We start from the raw sequence: 19,983 nt of genomic DNA on the forward strand, positions 1-19,983 counted from the left end.
TGATTGAATAGTTTTTATGTTTTCACTTACTCTTCAGATACCTTTTGAATCTCTGCCCTAGGAGAGGCTCAGTATTAGGCACTCCAACAGCTGCAGTGATGTATCGAAAGTTCACAATCTAGTAAATAAAATATTATTTTTCTTGGCCCTGGCAGACAAAGAGTTAATTTAAAGGCATTAATGATTTGCTTATAACAGACTGGCAGGACCAAGCTGAGAACTTTACTCAGCCTTCCTGATTCTCATTCTTTCTCTCACCTTTACTTTCTCTTTCCTTAATGCTCCAAAGTATCCCTGCCTCTAAGTTTAAGGGAAGATGCTCAGCTCTCAACCAGGCCTGGTGGGCTAGCAGGTGCTGAGGATTACATCTCAAACTTGAGACTGGAAATCCTCTTAATTGATTTCTTTCCAAAATATTCTCTCATATGCTGTTTCTTAAGCATTTATACAGCAAGAAAACTCACTCCAAGGGTAATTTAATATCATTTTGAATTACTACTTTCATTTTCTCTTTGAACTTTGCGTGTTTCGTCATTCTTTGGTAAATAGAGGTAGAAACCTCTGAGATTAACACAGCCTACCAAAATGTGATGATTGGTTTGAATCTGCTTCACTGAAAAGTTTGGGAAAGAAGAGAATTATAAAATTATTAAACGTTAGAACTGAAAAGTGTTTTTAAGATCTTTTACATTCTCACCCCCTTATTTTATATCTAAGGAAATCAAGGCTCAAAAGATTAATGGGATGTATGAGTAAATGTGGTAATTGTTTGCCAAGCTCAGAATCCTTTCAAATTTGCACAGTAGGAACTTTCATATTTTCTCACAGGTGGTAGTTGGTAATATTGCAGAAGAAACTTTTTTTTTAACCACTAGGGAATGCTGAAATATCAACTGTAATGGAAAAAAAAATCAATTTTAAGTATTCTGATTACTACATCTTTTCTGTTTAGCAAAATAAAATGACCTATGTGATAGTCATTAAGGATCGGAGGGTAGGAAGGTAAATGCTGGGAACGCTACTTTGGATTTATTGCAAGTCATATCATTTCCTAGTGATTGTAACTTAGAACATTCCTCGTAGATAAGCAAAGTTTATTCTCTCCTCCTGGCTATGCAGGGCCTGAATATACCAGAAAGTCTGCCTCCCTGCTTTATTAGTTAAGCAAAGGTGTCTACATAATCATGGAAGATGCTGCGCCATAACCTATAGTATATTAGAACACTATATAATTTTGAGGTAAGGAAGACCTTCACAGACAAGACAGGAAATGCAGAAGAAATAAATTAAAATATTGACATTTTACTATGAAATTAACTACATAAAATTAAAATTTTTTTCTGACAGAATACACTGTAAATTATATCAGAAGATTTTGTCACACATGACAGTAAAAAAATTTGTATCCCTAATCTTTAAATAGGGAAACAGAGAATCCAATAGGAAAACAGACAAGAATGTGAATATACAATTCACAGAAGAGTAAATGAAGAAAACAGAACAAAACAGCCCACTAAAATGATGCTTTGTTGTAAAGCAACTATACTCCAATAAAAATTAATAAAAAAATTTTTAAAAAAGTAAAATGATGCCTTGTACAAATAGGCAGGAAGAACAAATCAAAATAACAGTGAGCAAAACATTTTCACCCTTCCTATGGGCAAAATGTAAAAGGATCTGGGCATATTGGGTGCTGTGTTATAGAGATACGGACCCCTCATACATTGGTGAGGGTGTGGACTGGAATGGCTTCTCTGGAAAGTTCACGTTCTTTGACTTGGCAGTCTCACACGTCTATTCAATAGAAATAAAGGCACCATTTTTTTTTTACATGTACAGCGATGTTATTTTAACATTTTAAAAACTATAGCAAGGAATTGAAAAACATTCGTATGACCAATAACAGGAAAAGGGCTGAAAAAATTGCAGTGTGTTTGTACTGTGCAATATTTGACATCTATTAAAATAAAAAGAATGCCTTGGGGCTTCCCTGGTGGCGCAGTGGTTGAGAGTCCGCCTGCCGATGCAGGGGACACGGGTTCGTGCCCCGGTCCGGGAAGATCCCACATGCCGGGGAGTGGCTGGGCCCGTGAGCCATGGCCGCTGAGCCTGCACGTCCAGAGCCTGTGCTCCACAACGGGAGAGACCACAACAGTGAGAGGCCCGCGTACCGCAAAAAAAAAAAAAAAAAAAGATGGCTCTACAGTCCTTCTGTTTTCCCTCCTTACCTCTCTCCTTAAATGCAAGTGGTATTTCAGACATCCCCTTCCCCCCTTTCCTCAAGCCTTTAGCCCTGCTACCTGTTCTCTTGAGCAGCAAGTGACTCTGTGCCCTGACTCTAGGGAAAATGGCAACTCTGTAAACTCCTTGCCACTAAACATGCAAACTTCACCTTCCTCTTGGCTGACTGGCCCCATGTGCTGGGGATCCCAGCCCTTCCTTTCTCCTTCTGGGGGTGATGCAGAAGGTGTATGTTCTTGCTATATGGATTATCCCTGCCATCTCATGTATCTCTTCTGTGTTTCCTCATTCATACATCCTGAAGAATAAATATAATGGCCTAGAATACCTATGTCTGATTCTTTGTTACTTCTCTGTGTTATATACGTATTTGCTGGATGGATAGAAAGAAAGAAAGAAGGATATTTGGGTAAAATAACAAGAAAGCAGCATGAGCTAAAGAGAGTAAAAAGACCTCAATAGTAGAGATGAAAGAAACGATGGAACAAACCTAAAAACAGCCTTACTTTCACCTGCCCAAATGCTTCTGGCCAGGGGATGAGGAGAATGGGGATGTTTTCACTCTTACGTGATCAAATGAAGGTTTAACTGTTAGGACTGCCAAACTATACCACTGTGGTTTCTTAGCTAGAGTTATACGCCAGATTTTCATATTTTGATATTTGTGTTGTATTTCCCAATTTTTGGAAAACAAATGAACGAGAAAACTTTATCTGTAAACTAGGTTTCCCAAGCATGTATAAAAGTAGCTTGCGTTTGGGAAATACTGAATTAATTAAATCTTTAATGTGCTAACATGCTTTGTGAATTTCCAAGAGCAGGAGACAGTGTGGTGATTTCCAGCTTTATGACCATTAAGCACTTTTCTGTACTTGCTCCCATCCCCTCTTCTGAATATATATTATATGCCAAGAAAAATACTTTGAGAAATGCTGAGGGACACAAATTAATATGTGTACTAAAGGATAAAAAAAAAAAAGAAGAGAAAGACAGGTCAGGTTGCATGACGCACAGTAACATGACTATTAAGAATTTTTTATTTCTTGTCAGTTTGTGTTTTTCTGTACATTTTGAAGATGGAAAATGATTTTTTTTAAAATAAAACTTGTTTTGGCTAATGATACCTTAGAGGAAATAAGCTGTTTTGTAAATAAGTATAGTAGAGTTCTAGTGTGGCTAAAACTTCTTGTAGTACTGGCAGATTATCATGCTCTGTTATTTCAAGGTTTTATTAAGATTGACCTGCTTTCTGTTATTCAAGTTACATTTTCTTATTCTCTTTTCCAGCGGCAGTCGATTAGGAGGCCTGGTTACAGTGTTGTGCTTCTTTTTCAATCATGGAGAGGTAGGTAGTCAACAAATATTTTCAAAATCTTTAGGGAATTTTACTTCTAGAAATATGAGTTTCTTCTTTAGGTAGTCAGTCAAGTATTTTTTAAAATTTTAGGAGATTTTACTAATAGAAATATAAATTTCTTCCTTAATTTCTTTAAATGTAATCTATAGTAGCATTCTTTAAATGTTTGATCTTATTTTGATTCATTTTTTTAAACACTAGCACTTATCTTTAGTTAACTTTTCATGACCATTATATCTTTTATGTGATACATCTCTTAGTGGCCTGAAGAAATAGTGGGTCTGTGTTAATTCTATATATAATTTAACACTGTGTTCTAACTATGACGCAAATAAGCTAGCCATGTATCCATTAACTTCCTGTGTCAGGGTAACTTTTCGATGTAGGAGCTATAGTGTATGTTTCTAGTTTAATGCATTTCAATTCAACTTTGATATACTTTTGAGTATCCTTTGCAGAATATTTTATTGTATCTATAAATTTTCACGTATCCAAGGGCTTTCCAAAGAGAACAGCATTGTAAAAAGCATAGACTCTGGATCCAGGTTACCTGTGTTCAAATCCTGGCTCTTCCATTTAGTGACTGAGTGACCTAGGCAAGCCATTTAATCTCACCTTGGTTTCCTCTTTGTAAACGGGCATAATGATGTTATCCATTTCATGGGATTATTGGGGAGATTAAATGAATTCATATGCGTAATGTGCCTAGAACAATGTTTGACACACAGTTACTGCTAAATAATTTAGTTTGTGTAATTGTTTATATTATCATTAGTAACTTATTTTAGCTTAAATTTTAATATAAATTCAAGATGCCAGTGAAATCCTTCCAGGAAATTAATTATAGTTGTAAATGAATTTCTAGTAATATATCTCTGTCCAGTTTTCTTTCATGGTAAGTTTTGTATGAAGGGAAAGAAAAGAAAGGTCAGGTTGCTTTGTGTGAAGTAACTCATTCCTTTTATGTGTTTCTACACTAAGTGTCTACAGCATTTGAATATGCACATGTTACAAAGCTCTAAGAGTAGTCATGCAAAAACTTAACTGTAGACTTAAGGTTGAATTTTATATTATTCAGTGGATTACTGATGGAAATTGAACTAACACATGCTTAGTATTTAGAATCACAGAAACTTAAAGCTTTATGGATTAGAGCATTTGACAAATGATTGCAATATGACATCAATTGATTTGATCTGAATTTTGAGCAAAGAAAAAAAGAATTATTTGGCTCTTTTTGACTGCGGATGCTGCTCAGTGCTGTCGTTGGACCATAAACCTTTTGGAAGCACAGATCTGTGAGAATGACCTAAGAAATAGGTAATAACTGCTTAACAATGGAAGAAAGGAACATTGAGGGTTCACAATGAGATGTTGAGAGGAAAGGGACTGTTGTAAATTTTGAAGCCAAGGCACAGTTTTAAATACTACTGTCTTTAAGCAGAAATATTCTCAGTGTAAATTAGAGGTTATTAATTCCTGATCTTACATTTTTCTAATAATTTTGATACTCATGTAGCATGAACATCATTCTTGACAAAGTCTTTTCAGTTTTTAACAATGAAATTCAGACAATTCAGTTCATTTTTCAGGTTGAGAGGGTTTTTTTTGATACTTTTTAGCTACTTGGTACACTGAAACATGCTTAGGGAACACATTCCACTTAGGAAAAGGTAAACTAAATGAGATTAGAATTAGAATTGTGGTTTTACTGAATTAGTCAAGTAGATAATTGTATTTATATCAGTAACTATAGCTTTAGAGTAGAAAAGTAACCATTTTGAGTAATGACATTAAAATTTAGAACATAAACTGCAGTTTTGGGTAAAATAATCTTGAGAACTCAAGTAACTAAAATCTATTTTATTATAATTTTATATTTATTTTGGTTTTCAGATTGTACAATTTTCAGACCCTTGTTTTCTTCTGATTTTTAAAAATGTTGCCTAAAGTACATAGTTTTTATAAGGGGGGAAGCATCTACTCTGATAGTACCTATTAATGCATTTAGTGAACTTTTCCGGAGAGTCAGTGTTTGCTTCACGGGAATTTCTAGCCAGTTTCTAATTGGTACCCTTCTTTCTTAGAAGAGTTATTTAAATCATGTGAGTGAGTGGTTTATGTGCCAAAAAACAGTTGTGAATTGTTACCTGCTTTTTTCTATTTCCATTATTTAGTTTGCTCTGTACTTGAGTCTAAGATAGTGTAAGATGTACTTTTTAAAATATTTTTTTCTCAGATGATTTTACAAGGGAAAATATTTGCTTTAATAAAAGAACTGCAAATTATGTAGTGTAAATGATTAATCAAATTATTTAAAACAGAAATTTAAAACCTTCAAATCTAAAAAGTGTGAAAACACAGTAAAGGAGCTATTAATTGCTCATAGTAATTATCAATAATATTGAGGTTATATATTTCATAATAAAAATTATGCAGATGTTTTCACTTACCAAGCTTTTTAATTAAATGTTGATTCTGTCCCTATTGAGAATTATTGCTAAGATGAAAGCTAACAATTTTGCTTAGCTTTTAAAGCATTTAGATGGGTACATTAAAAAAAAACTAAATGCAATATTTTTCTGCAATTTTTTTTTTTTTTTTTTGCGGTACGTGGGCCTCTCACTGTTGTGGCCTCTCCCGTTACGGAGCACAGGCTCCGGACGCACGGGCTCAGCGGCCATGGCTCACGGGCCTAGCCGCTCTGCGGCATGTGGGATCTTCCCGGACCGGGGCACGAACCTGTGTCCCCTACATCGGCAGGCGGATTCTCAACCACTGCACCACCAGGGAAGCCCTTTTTCTGCAATTTTTGACTGTTAATTTCTTTTCCTTCCTCCCTCCCTCCCTTGCTTTCCTTTCTAATGATGGTAAAGGTTTTGGCCAGGATATTTATTCTGAGTCTTCTGTTTATTCAACTCAATTAAAACAACATATACTGAGGTCCTACTGTATGTCAGGACTTGTAGATGCTGGGGATGTGTCAGTTAGTAAAACAAAGACCCCTGTGTCCTTGTGGATAATCATGTGAAGGTGGAACAATCCTCTGCTTAAGGTGGGGGGAATACTGGTTTATTTGGGGAGAAGCAAGGAGGCCATTGTGGAAGAGCAGAGAGTGGAAGGGATAAGGCCAACAGTGAAAGACGGGAGGTGATGTGTGGAAGGAGCCAATTCTGTAGTCTTGTCAGTCATTGTAAAGTTCATTTGGAGCACGTGGAAAGGCCATGGAGGGTTACCTGCAGAAGAGGGACATGATTTAAATATTTTTTACATTAATTTGGACTATAGTGTAAGTGCAAGATGTGTTATTCAGACTATTGAGTGGTGTGCCTATTTGTGAAACTTACAGTAACTCCAAAAGTCCAAAAACAGAGAGTGTGCTAGTCTTAGCTGGAAATGAATCTGTTGATGTAGATTTGAAAACTAGCTTCTAATGTAGTAGAAAAGTAGCCTGCAGTATCTTTCGTGACCTGGCCCTTTCTGCGTCTCACTACTCCAGGGCATTTTCTTTTTGCCTCAGTCCTGCTGTCCTTCCTTCCTCTAGTTCCCAGAAAGGACTGTTCCTTTTCCTTCCTCAGGGCCTTTGCACATGCTGTTTCCTAGCCCTGTATACTTACCTCCCCCTGTATCTCTTAATCTGTGCCTAGTTAACTCTTAGTCATCTTTAATAACTGGATGTTTTAGTTTGGGTTTCAGTGGTGTTCTTCATTTCTTCCTGCAGATCTGGGTTTTCATCTGGTATCATTTCTCTTTAGTCTAAGAACTTTATTTAGCATTGTGGTGAAGATCTGCTGCCCATAAGTTCTCTTAGCTTTTGCCTTTCTAAAAACATCCTTATTTTGCCTTCATTTTTTTAAAGTATATTTTTGCTGGATAAGAATTCTGGATTGAAAGCTTTATCTTTAAGCACTTTAAGTGTCATTGTTTTGTGTTCTGGCTTCCATTGTTTCATAAGTCATCTGTCACTCTTATTATTGTTGTCCTGAATGTAATGTGTATCTTCTGTGGTGGTTTGAAGCTTTGTTTTTTTTTTCTTTTTTTTTGGTCATTGTTTTAAAATTTAATTAATTATATTTTTGGCTGTGTTGGGTCTTCGTTGCTGCATGCAGGCTTTCTTTCTCTAGTTGCCGTGAGCAGGGGGCTACTCTTCGTTGTGGTGCACGGGCTTCTTATTGCGGTGGCTTCTCTTGTTGTGGAGCATGGGCTCCAGGTGCACAGGCTTCAGTAGTTGTGGCTCACGGGCTGTACAGCGCAGGCTCAGTAGTTGTGGCTCACAGGCTGAGTTGCTTCACGGCATGTGGGATTTTCCCTGACTAGGGATCGAACCCATGTCTCCTGCATTGGCAGGCATATTCTTAAACAATGCGCCACCAGGGAAGTCCTTAAAGCTTTGTTTTTATATTTGATTTTTATTGGTTTGATGGTGATGAACTTAAATTTGGTCTTTTTTGTATGTATCCTGCTTAAGTTTCACTGAACATCTTTGTTCCGTGGGTTTTTTTTTTTTTAATTTAAATCAGTTTTCGGAAACCTTTTAGCAAATATCTTTTCTTCAAATATTTTGTCTTCCCCATTCTCTCTCTTATTGTCTTTGAGGATTCTCATTCTATGTATGTTCAACTTTTGATGTTATCCCATAGGTTTTTGATACTCTCTTCATTTTTTTTTAATTTTAATTTTTTCTCTCTTTGTCTCTATTTGGATATATTATTTTGCCATATCCCTGAGTTCATTGGTATTTTATTCTGATATTCAGTCTGCTTTAATGCCCATCCAGTGACTTGTTTATTTTAGATATTATAAATTTCAATTTTAGAATTTCATTGTTTTCCTGAGCTTCCATTTCTCTGTTGAAAATTTTTGTCTGTTTACCCATTCTGTCCATCTTTTCCTGCAAATTTTTAAACCTAATTATTAAGTTTAAATTTAAAGTCCTTGTCTGCTAATTCCAACATTCACATTATCTGTGGATTTAACTAGAATTTACCTTTTGATTGTGGGTTATATTTTTGTATTTTGCATGTCTCATAGATTTGCAAGACATTTTGTATAAAAGAATGATAAAGCCTGAAGTAGATAATTGTTTTTGCTTGTTTTTTTCCCAGAGAGGGATTATCTTTTCCTGTGTCAGGTATGTAGGGTAAGGGCCTGAGCAATTTGATCCCACCATGAGTCTTGCTAAGCTGGGCAGGGCTGTGGTTTTAATTTGTTTTAGTTTACCTCCAGTTTCAAATGAATTAAGGAGATTTCTGCTCTGTGGCTCAATCTCCAGTTTCCCAGATGCTCAGCCCAGGGCATGATCTCTTTGATCTTACCAGCAATTGAATCTGGAGGGGGTGAAGTTTTAGCTTTTTAGTTTCAGTCCATCACTGGATTCGACTTCAGCAAGTTCCTGGAAGCTAAGCACTGTGTGAGACTGTGACTTCTCTCTGCTTCCTCCCTGTTCTTCACTGCTTCTTCACCCCAATCTGAATATCCAATTAACTTAGTACTGTTTGTTGAAAAGACCATTCTTTTTCCATTGAATTGTAGTGGTGCTTTTGTCATTAATCAAGTAACTGTATATTTGTAGATTTGTTTTTAGACTCTCAAATCTGTTCTATTTTTCTATTTATCTTTAAGCCAGTATCACACTATCTTAAATATTGTAACTTTAAAAGTTTGATATCTGGTAGTAAAAAGTCTCCAACTCTGTTCTCCGGTGTTGCTTTAGCTAGTCCAGGTTTTTGTATTTCCGTATAAATTTTAGAATCAGCTTTCCATGATTCCTCCTTCCCCCAGTAGATTTACAACCTGCTAGGACTTTAGTTATGATTGCCTTGATCTCTAGATCAATTTAGGGAGAAGTGACATTCTAAATATATCAGATCTTCCCATCTATAAACATAGGTAATCTTTCATTTATATCAATCTTCTTCAATTTCTTTCAGCAATGTTTTGTGTCTTGCAAATTTTTTATTAGATTAATTCCTAACAAATGTGTGTGTGTGTGTGTGTGTGTGTGTGTGTGTGTATTTTTGGGAGGGAGGGGTACTATTCTCTGCCCTTTGATATGTCCTCAGCACTTTCAACACTTACTTTCAACACTTACTTTCTTGCACAAAAAGGTGTTTCAAGATCACCTCGTACTGTCTTGCCCCCAGATGTGGAATCAGCTATTTTCCAAGGAATCTTGGATCCTGTTAGTGGAAAATGGTAACTAGAGACCACAAGTGGGGTGCTTGATGTGCTTATTACTGCTTGGATGTAATGACTTTTAGGTCCTTTTAGCAAAAATCATTAATTCATACTGATTCTTCCAATAATTCTAATCTAGTAATCTAGTAGTATAAACCCTGCCTTCTCCCACTCCATATTTGTATCCCCTCCCTCCCCACAATCTAAATGTATTTACTTACTTGCTTTATTCTGTAATATACACAAAATAGTTTCAGAATTAATACATTACGATTACCAATAACAAACCTACTAAGTAAGGTTTAAGATTTCTTTGCTGTTGTTTTTTTTCCTAAGATTATATTCTACTAAGGCGGTACAGAGTTCAAAAGTAAAACAGCTCAAAATATACATAGATTATTTTTGCTTCTCTGTTATGTTACCATTTAATACAGTTAGAATCATTTGTTTCAGTTTATACTGCCTTTGTATCTTGACAAATACCTTCATACTGTATACAGAACTCTGATTATGTTGATAACCTTGAGAAGTTTAGTTTACAACCACATGGTAAGATGGTAGAGTTGATATTGATAACATCTTGTCAGCTTTTTATATTTTAAATAAGTAAGGAATGGTCAGGTTGCGTCATTGCTATAAAGGATAGAGTCATGAAGATGTAATTTATTGCTTATCCAACAAAGCTGACTGATTTCACAGAAGTTCTGTGCAAACTTTATGGTAGGATATGGTGATATCCTAGAAGTTCAGAGATAAAAAAGGTTTTCATAGAACCAGTAGAAATTCTTTATTAAGATGGTAAAGCTTACTAATAACAATTATACATCACTGAAACATTAATTTTTGTGTGAGCCAAAATTGTATTACAGATTCAAATTGTAACTGACTGGTTATTTGGGCAGCATGTCAGTACATGGTATAGAAAGAGACAAACTCCAAGAAAGCTACCTGACTTATTATCAGGGTGCAGTCCCATCAGCCTCACAAAGCCCATGCCAAGCTAAGGGTCTACCTAAACAATGGGACTGCCCTAAGTAACATCAGATGGAAGATGTTCAAACGATAGGTGTTGCACCTAGCGTTATTATGGTTGACATCTGGATAGCTGAATCCTTAAACCTACACCATTCTCAGAAAAAGAGTAGCCAAACCCATGGTGGTCAGAAATCTTTTTTGGAATCGCTTGTAAGTATAGTGTTTACAGCAATATTATAGCTAACATAGCAGTGCAGCAGTCAGAGGTGGGATAATTTGTTTTAAACCCAAACATTATACGAACAAGTTACAATTGATCCTACAAAGGTTAACTGTACTTAAAACTCTTGAACAAGCCTTAAACATGATCTGTTTGATACTAACTATAACTTACAATTGACTAGTCAGTTCTATTCCTATTTTTAAATTGTGAAGAGAAATCAATTAGATTATGCTAGATCTCTAAGAGTATAAGTAAACTATTTGAAAGTAGAGGTTGAAAAATGAAGCTGTTTATTGCTAAAATTCTTCATTTTTGATTCTTGAGTAGATGATTAAAAAATTCAGCCTTCACCAAGCAGAAAATAGATTAAAAGCCTGTTGTCATCAATATCTAGGCAGTGTTATGTTGCAGTATTATTCAATGCTATGAAGTGTGTGCTGAAAATTATTTAGTGGATGATGACAATTAAAACAGTGTAAGATTTTTTATTGAGTTTACTTTCACAATTAAAGAATTTCTTATTCTTTGTCAGAGTATAGAATACATTTGTGTAACCCTTTTTGAAGCAGTTCACGTGTGTATATTTCCTCCTTTCATTCTTAACATTTGAACCTATAAAGAGAACGATAGATTTTTATTTTCTATTTAAAATTATAGTTAAATAAAAAATATTTATTTGTTGAAATTTAAGGTATGATTAAGACAAATCTGTTTACTATTCTTATATTATATGGTGTCATCTGGAACAGCAATTATGTTAGTACCAGATCTAGTAAAGCACCCTGTGTTATTGGAGAAACAATAAGAAGCACTTTCACATACATATGAATTCATTCACTCTTAACTTTTTAGAAGGAGAAAACCTTGCTTTTTGTTACTAATTTATAATTGAGCCTTCTTATCCTTACTTTACAGAGGATGTAATCGAGTTTTAGCAAACTGAGTTACTCCTGCTATTAAGAGAAATGAATTTCTAAGAGATGACAACATAGTTGTATTTGGTAACAAAATAAATATGGGTGAACAGTCTGTATGAAGAAAGTTTTCAAATTGTGTATTACATAGTTTAAATATTTTCTTATTCATTTTTGCATAGAGATTGGTAGCCTTATAAATTTTATATATCTCTACTGTCAATCATACTGAAATCTCTAGTTAATCTAATAAACTAACAGATTTTTTACTTTGCATTTCAGTAAAAACAAATATACATTTTTAAAGACTTTTTCAATCTTTTCATATTCTCTTGTATGTACAGTTCATTTATAAATAGATATTTATGTTAATTTCATAGAGAATGGTGAGTTTTGGTAAAAAAAGAGGAATAAATTGGCTCAGACTTTCTGTAGCAGTAGAAGAAATATCTAATAGTCTGAGGTAGAGCTAAAATAAAGGAAAGACTTATTGCCACTGTGGTCTTTGTAATACTACATAGTCTCTGAAGTAGCCCTGCTTGACGTGAAAGATATAATTATTTCTTCTAGTGTGACGAGCTTAGTAGTAGTAATATCAAATTGTTTACATTTAATCCGGTGCAGTTTTCTTTAAATTGAAAGATGGACTTATTAATATATTTAGTATATATGCAGAAACATGATGGAGTCTCATACTGGGATACTACATTATTTAATTAAGTCTAAAGTAAGCTTTTCAGAAAGGTTGATACTTAACTATTTTAGGACTTCTGTGATTTTATTTGATCCCCTGTGCCGCTTTTAAATATTTTGCAGCCCAGGGTGGCTTGGGCAAAGCAGAAGTAAAAACAAAGATGGAGTGCTCCTTTTAAGCAGCATTGTCAGTAAAAATACTAACAGTGATGACCACAGGGAGTTTTGAAATATTGCTTATGGAGAGTTTTGCTGAAATTCACGTGAAAGAAGACAAACTATAGTTCATTTTCAAAACCAGTTCAAATGTAGTGTTTTTACTTTTGGCAGAACATTTTCTTGCTGGTGCTTTCCCTACTTTCCTTTTAGGTTACAGTTGAAGTTTTTTAGGACTTCGTTGTTGACAGTTCATGATGTTACTGTTGCTCAAGAGCTTATGCCATGTGTATCTTCCAGTTTTGCTGTTGGTAGAAAAGTTAGTAGCTTGTTTTCCAGCACACCATTAAGTTGTAGAAAAAACTTCATAGCAGCTTTCGCTTGGTGTTTCTTACTCAACAATTTTAGCAAAGATACCATGCACTATGAATTTTTTTTCAGTGTACCCGTGTGATGTGGACACCTCCTCTCCGCGAAAGCTTCTCGTATCCATTCCTTGTACTTCAGATGCTGCTTGTGACTCATATTCTCAGGTAACTTTGTCTTATCTTTAGTAGTTGTTTGTTTGTTTTGCATTGAATAACTTAAGCTAGAATTTTTTAAACTTCCAGTATAAAAAGTCTAATAAAATAATTAAGTTGATGCAGTTGCTAGGTTGAATTCATAAAGGGGTTTTAAGAGTTTAACTTCAGGGGCTTCCCAGGTGGCACAGTGGTTGAGGGTCCGCCTGCTGATGCAGGGGATACGGGTTCGTGCCCCGGTCCGGGAAGATCCCACATGCTGCGGAGTGGCTGAGCCCGTGAGCCATGGCCGCTGAGCCTGTGCGTCCGGAGCCTGTGCTCCGCAACGGGAGAGGCCACAACAGTGAGAGGCCCTCGTACCGCAAAAAAAAAAAAAAAATATATAACTTCAAAACATTTTCTTGATCTGCCTTTTAGTCTTCTTTCCTTTAATTAGTGGTCCACAGGTACTGCTCGAGGAGCAGCAAAGCTGCTTCCACTTCTTCTGCAATCTCTACTTTCCCAAGCCATTTTCTGCCACCACAGCAGCCTCCCAAAAATAGAAGAGGGAAAGCTGGTGGCAGTAGGGTGTATCCCATAAGCTATAGCCCTTCAAAGCAAAGAACGGTTCATAGAATAGGTGTGGTCAGGTACATTAATACACGTAGTTCTTCTTTCTGTGTTTGTTTAGCATCCCTGAGAACTGGATAGTAGGGGTAGAAAGAAACCACATGAGTAGACAAAGGTATGCTAGGATAATTCCTGCTAGAAACTCAGGATTGGATTGAGCCCTCCCATGTTTCTCACTACAAGAGTGGAGAGAGTTGGACCGAGAATATTTCCCTCCCCTCGTTATTGACAGATATTGAATTTAGATTGATGCTGCCTTGTTTCAGAGGGTGAAGATAAAACAAAACGGGGTCTATGAAAGAACAGAACAGAGCATGATGAAAATCTGAAGATGACCCAGACTAAGAACTCCTTTCAGTGATCAGCAGAATTCAGGAGAACTGGTTGAAGTCTGTTACATCAAGCCCTTTGAATGATCTATTTACCGTGATGATCTCAACAGGAACAGAGCCATTACATGGCTTTGTCTCTTATGTAGGGTTTTTAGACCAGCCTTTCACAGAATGTGGGACGGGTGGCAGCTTTTGTATTAACTTTTAAAGTCTCTGCAACTCCAGCCTGATTGCTGTCCCTTAAATTCCTCTTTTATTATGAAAATTAGAACTTTTTTAGCATCTTCACATAAGATGAACTCTGAATTCATAACCTTTAGTTCTGGGGCACTTTGATAGAGGTTTCCTTCTCAAACACTTCAGGAGGAAGTGTTGTGCCGTATGAGTGTCTGATTCATCACTGCACATGCTGTGTTTCCACATCCGCGTTCTTGATCTTGGCTTTTTTCTCCAATACAATACAATACTGTATTCTCCAATACAGTATTTTCTCCAATACAGTGGACTGCCCATCAATCTCTACTTTCTGCTTTTGTTCTGCGTCTGCTTCTGTCTTCAATCCAGTGATGGCAAACTTTTGATTCTTCCCATATTCCCTTGCTGATGTGCTGTGATCTGAGCAGCTGTGTACGGTGCTGCTCCACCTGCGAAGGGTTGCTTCCTTTAATCCATACCGAGGGGTGTACTGTAGAAGGTTCTGCTACTTTGCTATTGCTGCTGTAACAAATCACCACAAACAGATTTATCATGTTACATCTTACAGTTCTGTAACTCAGAAATCCTAAGATAGGGGTGTCGGCAGGGCTGCACTTCTTCTGCAGAGTCTAAGGAAGAACCAGTTTTCTTGCCTTTTTTCGCTTCTAGAGGACTGCTTGCATTCCTTGACCTGTGGCCCCCTCTATCTTCAAAGCTAGCAATGGTGGATTGAGTTCTTAGCAGTCATTTTACTCCAACCTTCTTTGACTTTAAGGACCCTTGTGATTACATTGGGCCCCCCTGGATAATCCAGGATAATCTCCCTATTTGAAGATCAGCTGATTGGTAACCTTAATTCCCCTTTGCCATGTAGTGGGCCTCTTTGGAGGCTATTATTCTACTGACGAAAGTGGAGCTACTCCAACTCCTGTTTCTTGGCTTCAGGGACTGAGTTCTGTTAGGTTCTTTTGTCTTGTTTGTCACGTGCTTTTGTGGTAAGCTCTTTATGTTTTCTTTAGCCTCCTAATCATTGTCATTTCAGCCTCATCCACCTCCTCATTCTTGTCTTTACTTTTGGTTTTTATAAAAAAGTGTTAGGTAAGGGAATTTCCTTCCTTCAAGGGCTTTTATCATTCTCCTTGTTTTTCTCTAGTTGACATCTTCCTTCTGCTTTCTTGGCAACTGCAGTCCTTTTTGCTGGGGAAAAGCACATCCTCCTTTCCTAGAGTTGTGGTAAACTTCTTACCTTTCTTCTGAAGGATGACAGCCTAATTTCTAGTGGTCTTTTAAGTCTTCTGATATTTCATCTTTATTACTGAATTCTCTCTCTTTGGTAGAGCAGCCATTTCCTCTAGTTCTCGGTTTCCACCTAGAGTTGACATCTCTTGATGTGAGGTGGTAGAGAGGTGAATGCCTTGAGTGAGCCAGGAAGAAGCTGAGCAATGTTCATGTGGGCTGCAGGTACTAAGGATACTGTTATAAATCTAGAATAGACTTTTCCTAATGCTAAAAATCATTTACAAATAAGGTTAAAAAGATATTTTATCCTAACAAATTGGTTTTGTCCAATTTTGAATTTTAAGTATTTTTAGAAATTCAGTTTTGTATAAATCACCTAATAACAGCCACAGTGAAGATGTTAGGCATGTTGGGGGCTTCACAGTGGTTCACTGATTTAGGAGAAAAGTACTTCTTAAAACTAGCATGAGAGAAACACCTCACCCTCCTAAAAATCCCTTGCATACAAGTCAGGACCAAAGCAAAGCCTCTGAATGTGACTCCAGAAGGGCTCCTGCCATTGCCTCTTTTCTGTGTCCTACCTGTGCAGGACCCAACTTTTATCCCATATCCGCCACAAAACCTCCCTCAGCTGCTCAGCCTGTATCCTGAATACTTGCTTGCTTGTCTGCAGAATACTTAGCACTTAGAATCTGCTACTTCTGTGATTTTTTCATAGACATCGTTTGTCTCTCCAAATGAATCTATTGAATGCAGCTTTAAATACGTTTGGTTATGAATTCACCAAAATATGGTTTGAAAAATCTCAATGGATACACTGACCTAGGTGCTCTCTCTCTCCTTGGAAAGCTTTGTTTTTTACAGTTATATTGGGGATTTACTTTTCACAGGAAATTGTTGTAATTGAGTGTCAGGAGGTATAATTTCTAATCCACTGGTTCGTTATATATCTGGTTTATGTTATAACCAGATCATGTTTAGAGATTCTAATTTGCAGTGGTTTGGAGCCATGCTAGAATATTTTCTGGTTAAACTTACTTATTTTATCTTTTTAAGGGCTACAAAACTTTACAGAGGAAGCTTGATTGCACTCTGCATTTCCAATGTGTTTTTTATGCTTCCATGGCAGTTTGCTCAGTTTGTACTTCTTACTCAGGTAAGGTGCTTACATTTTTAAAACGAATTAAGCTTAGTGAGCTTGATTATGAGAACTCATTTGTCTAAAATTACAGAACTGAGATGTTATATGATTCTAAGTCCTAAAAAGCTTTTTTAGTCCATATTTTGAAAGAAATTTTGGGGTAGGGAAATATATGATTTACTTATTAATGGGTGTTAATTATTTACTTACTAGTAGAATGCATTTATTGAATTCAAGTTTATAAGAATGCTTATCTTTTTTCAAAATGCAAAATGTTAGTTTGCTTAAAAGAGAACTAGTGTTATAACATTAAGTATTTCTCTTAAGGAGACTGTAGTATTTATCTTAAGTAAAATGTTTTTGTGAATAACTGGACTTTCTTACACATAGGATAAATACACATAGGATAACATAGGAAAAATAGCTAAACAATTTATGTTTTATATAACTCCCTTACCAGCCTGTAATATATTTATCATCTTTCCACGTACTCTGTCTGTCTCTTTCCCTTCGGATAGAGGTCTATAAAGCAAGGTAAAGGTCGCTTATTGAGAGAGGGAGTAAAATGTGTGCTCATTTCTCCCTGCCACCACTGTTTCTACTTCTTTCTTAACTGGCCATGTTCATATTCGTATAAAGCAGTATGAGTCGCTTTTTAATGTTCTTTGAGATGTCTTGCTTGAGAAATGAAGTCAGACCTGGATTTGTGTCCTAACTCTATTCACTGGCTGCTTGAGTTGGACAAACTGCATAACTTTTCTTAGTTTCAGTTGTCTCATTTATGAAGTAGAGAAAATGAAAGACCCTACTGTATTGGGTTGCGTTTAGGATCAAATGGGGTCATGTATGTAAGAGTCTTAACACATTACCTGCTACTTAAGACATCAAGTTTGCTGCTTCTATCATTTTTTTTTTTAGAGGCTCTATTTGTACTTCATTCTTTCCTTGATCTTATCTTTTAGACTCCTTTGTCTTCTTTAGTTTGAGGACATTTTAAATGTTTCTGGTTTAAAATGTCCCTGAGGGTCACTCCTTAAGATTCTACCCTGTAGGCCTGCTGTGTATTGCTTAGCCCCTGGAGTGGAAAGGGAGAGTTCCTATCCTTTCACTTATTGGAGATGGCCTGCTTTTTGTTTTTGTTTTTGTTTTTTTGGTGCGGGAGGGGGAGGAACTAGGGGGAGGTGCATGGAGTGAGGGTAGGCAGTACTGTGCTCCTCTGTCGGGCTTACATTGAATAACAACACACTTCTCCACAGTTACTGTGACATATCTGTCACCCTTCAGCAGTGCCACGTTCCCCATGGGGAAATCTGGGTCAAGGGAGACCTTCTTTTTCTTGCTACTGGGAAAATTTGTTGTAGATTATTTGGAGACAAAAAACTTGATGAATGGAACTTAGTTACATGTTTAAGTTTCAGCTGTTTTGCCATTTGTTTAAACCATATTTGTGTAGTAGGAGATGCGTGGAATTTAATTTGAATTGCTTTTTCCATGAAGAAAGGTGGAGAGGCATTGTTTGACATAATACCTCTCTATACTTTACTGAGGTAAATTATTTAATCAATTAATTCATATAATGAATTAATGCATATAAATAACTCCAGTACTCTTAGAATTCTTGGTAAATACACAGTTTTCTTCAAAACTGTTAAAAAAATTAAAAATACCTTTTTAGTGAAAGTACTTCTAGTTTGAGATTTGATAAATTTGATTATGCCCAACACTTGAATATTTGTATAAGTGAAAGAAAGCACTAATGGAGATACTCGTAAAGACTGACTAACAAGCAGAACTCAGTGTATTTTTACACACACACGCATTATATAATTATTTTTTAGTTTAATGTACTTTCCCCAATTATGTATTGTCACATGTTATAATTAAATTTTTATATTTTTTGATTGAGCAAGGCACTTTGTAATTGTACATGTTGGCAGTAGAGTCACTCTGACATTAAATGGAGTATTGTTTGGATAATCCGTACAGTAGATAATTTACATGGTTAATTGAGAGAGATGTGAATGGAAGAGAAAAATCAACTGATATGTGCTATATTAATATATTGACCATAATAAATAATAAATTAGCAGGTAAGAGGGTAACTAAAGAACTTACTTTCAATATAAATATAAATTTGAGGCAAAATAAAGATAATCTTTTCTTAATTTTTTAATCTATTCATTATATATATAATTTTAATATAACTTCTTTTTAAATTTCAGATTGCATCATTATTTGCAGTATATGTTGTGGGATACATTGATATATGCAAATTACGGAAGATCATTTATATGCACATGGTAATGGTTTTTAATTTTTTTTTCCCATTTACCTTGACCTTAAAACAAACTCCTGATTAGTATTTTATTTATTCATGGTTGCAACTAGTTTTGACATAATTCCATAAATAAAACAAGTGTTATTCAAAAACTGTGATATAATTAACAGACCTTGTTTTAAATAGGCCACCCAGAAAATTTAATTATCTGATTTGAGTTTGTGCCCAACTTATACATTATCAGCAAAAGAGGTAATTCGTGAAAGAGAAACATGGAATGGTATATTATCCAGGAACCTTCTGTTAAAATGAAGTGGAATATTCATTTATTGAGCACAAACTATCCAGGCGTGTGGGACATATCAGTGGATAAAACTGCAAAGATCCCAGCGTATATGTGGATTACATCCTAAAAGAGTGGAGGGAGAAGAAATGGATAAATAATAAACATAGTAAATGGGTAAATTATATAGTATGTTAGAAGGTGGTAAGGGCTATGGAAAAGGACAAGTCATGGTACCCCAAGGAGGTCAGGCTGGCCAAGTGTCAAGGGATGGGAGATTGAGGTGTCACATGAGGAGGTCAGAGGAGGTCTTATTGAGAAGGGGGTAGTGGAGCAAAGATTGGAAGGAGGAGAGGGAGTCAGCTAAGTAGATGTCATGGAGAAGAATATTCTAGCTTGATGAAATAGCCAGGGCAAAGGTCTTAAGCCTGGATGGTTGATTTTGATGAATATTGATTTTTAAAAACATTTGTCTTCTCTGTCATTAGTTCTTACAATTTTGATATTTTCTTTTTCCTATAATTTTAATGTAATTACAGCATGCTGTTGTTTTGTGCTGGTCTCAGCCTATCAATAACAATGTTGTGGTTGGACAGGCACTTGTGGTTCTTATGATTGCAAGATGCCCTTCAGCAATAATTTTCGGGAA

General features: G+C 35.9%; 1 protein-coding gene across 3 annotated transcripts in view; it reads left to right on the forward strand.

Moving 5' to 3' along the window:
- The window catches only part of DPY19L1 (dpy-19 like C-mannosyltransferase 1), a 95,123-nt gene that overhangs the window by 33,244 nt on the left and 41,896 nt on the right, over positions 1-19,983 (forward strand). For all 3 annotated transcript variants that reach the window (XM_030857521.2, XM_030857522.2, XM_030857523.2), the window contains exons 7-10: positions 3,529-3,586; positions 13,178-13,269; positions 16,689-16,788; positions 18,996-19,073. In XM_030857521.2, the coding sequence (XP_030713381.2) occupies positions 3,529-3,586; positions 13,178-13,269; positions 16,689-16,788; positions 18,996-19,073 (328 nt within the window). The remainder of the gene's footprint in view (positions 1-3,528; positions 3,587-13,177; positions 13,270-16,688; positions 16,789-18,995; positions 19,074-19,983) is intronic.

The sequence above is a fragment of the Globicephala melas genome, chromosome 9 (genome assembly GCF_963455315.2).
Source record: "Globicephala melas chromosome 9, mGloMel1.2, whole genome shotgun sequence".
Classification (NCBI taxonomy): Eukaryota; Metazoa; Chordata; class Mammalia; order Artiodactyla; family Delphinidae; genus Globicephala; species Globicephala melas.